The sequence below is a fragment of the Anguilla rostrata genome, chromosome 5, assembly GCF_018555375.3.
Source record: "Anguilla rostrata isolate EN2019 chromosome 5, ASM1855537v3, whole genome shotgun sequence".
Lineage (NCBI taxonomy): Eukaryota > Metazoa > Chordata > Actinopteri > Anguilliformes > Anguillidae > Anguilla > Anguilla rostrata.
The window spans coordinates 63471948-63480997 of NC_057937.1; the positions used below are offsets into that span (position 1 = coordinate 63471948).

Below are 9050 nucleotides of genomic sequence, written 5' to 3' on the forward strand. Positions count from 1 at the left end.
TTCGCACCTGTGAAACTGTTAGCCTTGCTCAGATATACCCAGGTCTGTACTGGGTTTTAATGTGATACATTTAATACAGAAATGAAGTTAATACTAAAGTACTCAATATATATGATCTTTAAGTCAATTCCAAACCAAGAACCAAATTTACAGTGGTTTAGTCACAGGTAATGAAATTGATCTCTCAAAAGTGTAATTCCTTGTTTACTAAAAATTTGAAACGGGTCAATTTGACCCAAACTGAACATAGGATGCATTACTGCATGCATTACCTTGTGCTCATCGCTGATGGTGGCTTGTCTCTGTGTCTCCAGCACTGAGTGTGTTTGGCCAGTCGGTGGAGCTGAACGGAATTCTGGGAAAGAGCATAGAGTTCCCAGCTGCAGTGAAAAAGGGCGGGAGTTTGATGCACAGCAGTGTCACCATTGGAGACGTGACTAGCGGTAGCTTTACGACACCCCGTAATGAGAAGTTCAGCAGCAGACTGCAGTGGGACAGCAGCACTGGACTCTTCTCCCTCTCTGGGCTGAAGATGGAGGACTCTGGAGAGTATAAAGTACAGAATACAGACCAGAACATAAATACAGTCTTCCAGCTGAATGTGTACAGTAAGTACCACTGTGTCTGTGTCTATAGTATTACTAATACTGTGGTGTGTGAGGATGTGTGTGTGTGTGTGTGTTTGTGTCTGTGTATGTTTGAAACATAATACCGTTATTGTTGTTAATAGTAGTAGTAGCAGTAGTAGCAGTAGCAGCAGCAGTTTTGATTATGGATCTTATCTGATCACTATAATCATTTGGCTCTCTGCTGTACCATTATAGCCCATTATACCAGAACAGACCTATAATAAACGCCTGTAACAGGGATCAGGGGTCTCAGGTCATGTACCTATGATAAACTGAGTACAGCAGCAACAGCAGCAGCACATTACTGTCACCAAGACCACTGATCAGAGGGCAGATCTTTAACTCTGTCAGGAATGAGAGTTTCACACTTTAAGAACAACATTCTGAAATAAATGTATATTACAGCTATCTGAAAGGGATACTCTGTATAATTATAAGGCTAAATGTATGTATATTTGTTTCACTAGTTTCACTTTGTAAAATTAAACAGACGTGAGACTTCTCTACTGTAATGTGATTATATGCTGTCTTTAATTTGTATGCATAACTGTTCTAACCTGTTACCATTCCAAAGCCCCTAAAAGTCCATGTGCACCTGTTATAACAGGTCTTAAATAAATCCTCATATCCTCATAAGTACAGACAGTACAGGCACAGTCAGAGCCTCAAACTGCAGGAAACCTCTGAACCATCAAATCTGGTTCATCAGCATCTGTGCCTGTCTGATCTACGACACATAAAATACACCTAATACAAAACAGAATTTGCATTAATAAAGTAAAATCCATCATATTTAATTCCGTGTTTATTTATTATCACAGCCATAAACAGATACATAAATAACAATAACGTTTTACAGTTGTTCCGCAGAATGTTTTCTACATCAAAGCGCATTTGTGCGCGCGTACAGGCAGCCACATTCAACAGGTGTGTTCGCCTTAAAAAACTTCACCCAAACCTCCCCAACTGGCTCTCCAAGCTTCCCAAATTGAAGGGATGCTTTGCTTATCCTCCTTTCTGGTCAAATTCCATTTCCAAAATACTTTATTTCAGGGAGTAGTAGTATTTACGCATACGGGAACTGAAGCGGCAAAGCAGACGCCACTAATGGCATCACGTGAGCGGGCGGACATCACAGAATAATGCTTCCGATTTTATCAGCTACAACGTTTTAAACTCAACTTCAAACTCTTCACAGCCGGGTATTGGTTGCACCATAAACACACAACCACGAGCAAGATCGCAGTATGAACATGACCGGTAAGAGCATGTATGATTTTCAAGAAATTATACCAGGAAAAGGGTTTATGGTTGGATGCGGAGAACTGCTGCAGCGCGTAAAAGTGCTCATAATAACGCACAGGAACCTCTTCTAGTTAGACTGACTTCGACAGTGTTAACTACCAGTACTGCCTGCTCTCACACATAACGACGATTGCGTAAAATCCTGCAGTTGGATCATTTACCTCCTTTGTTTATAACCCCCCCCCCCCCCCCCCCCCCCCCCCCAAATAGATCAGATTAGGACTAAGAAGTTAACATTTAAGTCCTTTTCGAGTTTAGAAAGTCGGATCTTAATCTCGCCAATATTATGATGTACACGTGTAATTTATGAGTGGGAAAGTGAATAATGTTCACATCATAACGCACACCAATTAAAGATAGTAAAAGTTATGTAAGTCGGTCTGGATAAGAGCGTCTTCTAAATGCCTGCAATGTATTGTATAGTTCAGCATTTGCTGGTTTTGTATAACGTGCCAAAATGAACTCCGATCTGTAAGGTATCGTTAGCCTGTAGATTGTGTAGATTTTCTACCAATTGAATAATACATTTTGATAAAAAATAAAAAAATATGTTGGTAAGCTTGCAAATTGGACAGAAAACATCTAAGTACAATAAAAGACATCGTCAAACTAGAAAGCAGCAGGTTACATTCCAACTAACCCAAGGGTGTAAGTTCAACTGGGAAAAGGGAAAGTATTGAATATTCTGTCGAAGACAGTCACAGTACAGGGCAAGGCGGACATATTCGGGGATACGGTACTGCTTATTTAAGTTTGTTAGTAACGACATATACCATCAAAGGTCTGACCTCGCGCGTCTCGTTACCTGTTCCTCTCTTTAAGAGTATTTCTACAAGACAGTGCTTTGCTTCATAAGGACTGAGTGGTTGGATGGTGAATAGTTTTTAAATATAATTCTTACATTTTTTAATCTAACATGGCAATTATATCACGTGACCTGGCTAACAGTAAAAAAAAAACCTTATTCTGTAATACACCCCTCCCCTCCCCCCAACACCAGTAGCAAATGGCAAATAAAACGGTGTTGGACATTTAGCTACAAAGTGAATAAATAAAATCATGTCGTTTGGAAAACGGTTAACATAGGTCTGTGTAGCTGCTAATCTCCAGTACTTTAAGCGGTCGGCACGTTAGTAATATTTCTGGTCTTCTCTTATCGAAGGGCGCTGTTTAGAAATGCAGAAGCCAGCTCGTCCCCGTTTACTGCAGATTTGCGGAACCTTGGCGATTCGCTGTACCGACTGCTGTCCTAACCCCCCTAATTCCCTCGTAAACGAGTACAATAATGAGCATTTTCATATCTATCAATATAAAAAAAAAACAATACACGTGCGCAATAAAATCACCGTCGCATAATAAGATCAGACGTAGTGTAAGTATACACGTTGCGCAACTTTGTGCGCATCCGGCAGGAGAGCTTCAATTATAATTACTTGCGATCGTTTCTCAGCTCTTGTTAGGAACAGGTTTTGATGGCGCGCTGGTAAGATCCGGAGTAACAGAGCTTAACTGTGGGGTCAGTAGCGTTTGATTTCAGTCATATGCACGTAGGTTTCTGGAGTCCATGATATAGCAAATAGTAGCCGGGACCTGCGGTTTACCTGCGTGGTGGTGGTGATTTTAGGGTTTCTCGCTGACCAGCTACCTTTGCGATTTAGCCTGGATCTTATCCTCCTTTTATGATAAAACGTAATAACGAAATACTTTGTTGTTAGACGAGTTGCTTTGTTTGTGGTGTTAATGACATAAAGTTAAAGGTAACTTACCAAACTGACTATTAATTGGAAAAAGTATATATTCTAATATCTAACATAAAACGAATGCATGTGTGAGTTGTCATTAATTTGAATACAATGTTTCGTGTAAGGGAAGATACATTTTTGTTATAGTGAAAGTTTTGTGGTCCCCGTATTGGTAAACTGTTTCTTGGCTGAAAGCGCAGAGACATCATGTTAGTTCTGAGAGGCGGATTGTTTGAATGGCTGCAGGTTTACGATCCTGCTGAACCGAGAACGACCCGCTCAGACTGCGGCTGCGCCAACGGCGAGCTCGTGCTCTGAAGAGTACTCAGATATCAGACTTGGAAGGAATCCTTTCATTATCGCCGTTTATTACATTAAAAACCGTCAACTGTCAAAATCGCTGACGCGGGCGTCTGCTCCACTAGGGGGCGAATATTAACAGGTTTAATATATTATCATCTCCTTCACATGTTCTCGGAAATACTTTTGACCGCTGTGCCTAGACGACAATGGTGAGTTACCTAGCAAAATGTTCTTACCCTCTGCGGTTAGGATTAATACCGTGGTTATGATTTAAAAGATGAATAATTCTTTCTGTCAACATAAGTAACTTTTCCATGAAGGCTTTCTGTACAGGTCACATGTTATTGCCATATTGGATTTTCTGTTCAAAGTACTGCGCTGAAACTGTAGGTGGTACGAACAGTTCTTCTTTAGGAATTATGTCATAATGAGGTGGCTTACCAGTAGTGATGATGTTATAATTACATGCCTTAACTGGAGGAATGATGCCGTAATCACAGGATTGCAGGCTGCCTGTCACATTGGGCATAACAGTTAAATCATCTTTGCACGTTTATTTAACCTGTTTAGTTAAAGTTTGGATTTGACTACCTTTACCACACTATTAAATGGTAATGTTGCTCAATTTGAATTTTCTGACCCTATTCTCTTTCCACAGAGCTGAATCAATCAAATTAATACACATAATTATACCACATTAATAAGGTTTTTCCAAGCTGTATTCACTATCTCACTCTGTTCTCTCTGCACAGTTCCTGTATCAAAACCCCATGTCAGTGTCACTGGTGATGAATACCCCTGCACTCTGCTGTGCTCTGTGGAGAGAGGGACAGGAGTGACCTTGTCCTGGTACAGAGAGGGTGAGAAGAAGCCATACGTCACCTCACCTGTGGAAAGTGCTCCACATCTGGTTCTGCCTGTGCCTGTGGAGAGAAGTGGAATGTACACCTGTGAGGCGAGGAACTCAGTCAGTAATGAGACATCAGACTCTCTCACTGTGGGGGCCCACTGCACAGGTGAGTTTACTGCACCTCAGTCACACCTGTACACACCTATGCACATCCATGCACACTAGTTCTTAATGGGGCGAAAAATGCTCTAAAATGAGCGAAGTTATTTGTGGTTTATTTTTTGGGGGGGGAAAGAGAGATAGTATTAATTCTGTTATTTGTGCTTTACTCCTTTTCTCTATTGCTACATCACGTGATGTTCAGTCACCCTGTTGATCCCTGAAAATGAACTCTGACCTGTGTTCTCTGAGTGGCAGCTCTTTTGACCCAAAAATTCACACTAAAAAGATTCCCTCAAAAATAATCAAATCTAGGCTCACCAGTATGTGTTTTTACCAAAAGCAGTTAATCATGGATCTTGTCTGTAATAAAATACATCAAAATAAATACAAGAAAATTCATCTGTGTGGACTCACTGTGGCCAATCAGAGACCTCAGGACAGGCTGTAATGCTTGGTGAGGTCACACATCGTCTGTGTTGGTGAAGTATTCCAGCACGAGCTACAAGCACATTGAGGCAAAATTGTATTTTTTCCTATTAATGAAATGAGTCTATTTCAGAATAGCAAGTTTTAAGAAAGATAACTAGTTATTTTCTAATAACGTAATATTTTATGATAACTACTGATGTTTTCTAATGAGATAAAATAACAACTCTTCATGGCAGCATTGCACCTCTGTACTCCAGAAATGAGTGAATGAATGAAACATGCATTAATAGCACTTTTTAAAGCTGCTCAAAGTGCTTTACAGTGATCAGGGGGAACTCACCTCAGCCACCACCAATGTGTAGCCCCCACCTGGGTGATGGACAGTCGCCTTTTTGCACCAGAATGCTCACCACACATTAGCTAAGGTCAGGGCCGGCTCTAGCCTATTTGCTGCCCTGGGCGAACTTATGTGAGGTGCCGCTCCCCCCCCCCACTCCCAATCCAGCCAACACACAAATTACACGAGAAATCATGCAGGTTGTAAAATCAATGCAACACCAGAAATCCAGCATTCTAAAGCAGTTTAAACAGCAACATTATTCTTTCGCTTTTGAATTATTGTTACATCCCCTCCCCTTTTCAATGTCCAATTTCACAATTGATGACAATGTTGAATCACATTTCTAGTTATTGTTGGTAGCTTTATTTACAGTTGCCAACCATCCCGCAAAATACGGAATCGTCCCTTATTTGGACAGTAGAATAGGCCTTCCGCATTTAACTCATGGCTACTGGGTGCATTTTCATCACCCGTATGTTTGTGAACGATTGCGTTTACAGTAACCGCTGTTTTTAATACTATTCAATAGCTAGCTAGCTAGCTAGCCGGGATAACAAGCATGCTGTGAGACCATTCTGACCTAAAACCAAGAATTTTAATATTGGGTCAGTGACAAGTGACAGCAAACCTGTCATAAAGCTAGCTGGCATTCAAAACTCGTTAGACGTTATGTCTACACTGCGCGACCACACCATTTAAAAAGCAAGACAGTGCTAGGGAGATGAATTTGATTGTCTTATGGTTTCATGCAGTTTCATTAAATAATGTAATGACAAAAATGACCAAAATTGGTGCTAACTGTATGGTATAAAACGAGAAGGAACTATTTTTTCTTGATAGAATCATTGTTTTCCTAGAATTAACGACCAGGTTTTTGCTTAACAACGGTAAAATAATATGCCCAAACGCCCGCGGAAGAATTTCACTTTCAGCTGATAAAAATAAAAATAGATAAAAATCAATAAATATAAAGTAACCATATATAGTCATTGCTGGTAACCCGTTGTATAAGTGGAATAAACCCCTACAGGCTGTCTCGTTATTGGAAAATAATGTAGCCTACTTTGGGGCTGCATTAAGCGACCCTCGGCTTCGCCTCGGCCGCATCACCACCCCCGCCATACATTATTTTCTAATAACGGGACATCCTGTCGTGGTTTATTCCTTACATATAGTGCACAGAAAATACCGAGGACAATTTAGCATAAAAATCGCTAGCTTGCTAGCTGATATAATGTTAGCTTCCTTTTGATGACAAACAAATAGTCTGTATCCATCAAAATTTAGCAACTGTACAAACTCACCATTATATTGGGATTTTTTCTCCTCCTCTTCCTTTTTCCGTTTTCTCCCCTCTGCCCCTGACAACTTTGTTGTTCATTGTTGTTTTCTTATGATATAACATTAAAATTCAGGCACTTAACAGGTGGGCTTAGCTAGCTGTCTCGTCTAATCTGAAGAGAGGACGGGGATGACGTGACGTCAATGATGCAATCATGCGCACTTGGCACTCCCTCTGAAAAAGGGATGATTGATGGTGACTGTGTGCGCTGTGTGTATCCTCGTGTGTGATTAGGAGAGAGGAGGGGGCGACCCGGGCAGGCGGCTGCGGGGTGCAATGATTGAAAAAATTATCCCTCCCGGTTTGCGCCCTACCAACGGATGACGCCCTGGGGGACCACCCATGTCACCCATGCCTAAAGCCGGCCCTGGCTAAGGTGGAGAGCATTTTTTAGCCAATTAAGTCAGGGGAGAATTTGGTGGCAGGTTGAGAGAGCTGGGCTGGGATTTTAGTCAGTACTGAAATACAGGACCAGGTCTCTCCTGTGCGAGATTCTTCATCTCTGTGGTTAAATAATGTTTCAGTTATATTCAGTATCAGGACAAAGCCAACAGTACCAGTGCTTTTCTTTCATTACTCCTCTCCCTCAGAAACTTGCTCTGATTTCACTAATTTTATATGGATCCAGCACACAGTTACAGAGAAAGAGGCTTGTTTCCAGTTTGTTTAAATAGTCATGTGACCTTTCTATTCTCAGTTTACAGTGGCTTTTGCTCTGAGACTGGCTCATCTCGGTCCCCTTCTTAATCTGCTGATTCTTTAGAAGTGTTATGTGTCTACAATCAATCAACAATGTGTACACTGTTGTGTAGCCATATATCTGCAGTGTGATTGGCTGTCCATGTTGTTTGTCTCTGAGCAGGCCTATTCCTGCAGTGTGTTTGGCTGTCCATGGTATGTGGCAGAAATGACTCAAAAACCTCAAATTTGCTGCCTAATGTTTTTGAATAGAAGCAGTAAAATATTTTATAGAGTGCAGATGTGTCTGTGCTGCAGGTGCAGTACCGTCGGGGTGACATAGCTCAGGAGGTAAATGCGGTCGTCTGGCAGTCGGAGGGTTGCCGGTTCAAACCCTGCCCTGGGCGTGTCGAAGTGTCCTTAAGCAAGACACCTAACCCCTAACTGCTCTGGCGAATGAGAGGCATCAATTGTAAAGCGCTTTGGATAAAAGCGCTATGTAAATGCAGTCCATTTACCATTTACCGTCGGCTGTAGGTGTGTCTGTGCTGCAGGTACAGTACTGTCGGCTGTAGGTGTGTCTGTACTGTGGGTACAGTATCATTGGCTGTAGGTGTGTCTGTGCTGCAGGTACAGTACTGTCGGCTGTAGGTGTGTCTGTACTGTGGGTGCAGTATCATTGGCTGTAGGTGTGTCTGTGCTGCAGGTACAGTACTGTCGGCTGTAGGTGTGTCTGTGATGAAATGCACATTACTGTCACCAGGGCTCACCAGCATGCCCATCAGGGGGGCATGTACAAATTTGTGCCCCTCCTCTGGACAGAGGATGAAATTCACTGGAAACTGATTTATGAGATTTTCACTGATTTACTGGCCAGTGCTGGGTGCCTGTAGTTAATTAACTGCATATTAGTTGATTAACTCAGTGATCCTGCTATAGAGGCTAAATAAGGAGACAGGAAAGACGCAGTACAGCTAAAATGTTTATTCAATCATAGGAAAAGGTGATGATTTGGTACATTGGCACTACTATTAATAAAAATAAGCTATTAACTTATGTTCATTAATTAGCCAGAAAGCACAACCAAGTGGAAAGACATGCAGTAGCAAGTGAAGGGACCACAAAGACTATTCCATCAGTTTCTATACTATACCACGCAGACTCTCTCTCTCCTGCTCTCTTTCAAAGCCACATGCAAGATGTGTGTTTACCAGTGTGTCAATCTGGTTATTTTTTAATGCAGTGTATTTTTGCTGTATGAACTTAACGT

At 41.5% G+C, this 9050-nt stretch overlaps 2 protein-coding genes across 3 annotated transcripts in view; one reads left to right on the forward strand and one right to left on the reverse strand.

The window, feature by feature from the left end:
* Positions 1-9050, reverse strand: part of LOC135255947 (T-lymphocyte surface antigen Ly-9-like) — a 227919-nt gene that overhangs the window by 25420 nt on the left and 193449 nt on the right. The window lies entirely within an intron of this gene.
* The window catches only part of LOC135255946 (titin-like), a 222530-nt gene that overhangs the window by 4072 nt on the left and 209408 nt on the right, over positions 1-9050 (forward strand). Inside the window, exons 2-4 of the mRNA XM_064337783.1 lie at positions 315-608; positions 4180-4188; positions 4732-4995. Coding sequence (XP_064193853.1) covers positions 315-608; positions 4180-4188; positions 4732-4995 — 567 coding nt within the window. The remainder of the gene's footprint in view (positions 1-314; positions 609-4179; positions 4189-4731; positions 4996-9050) is intronic.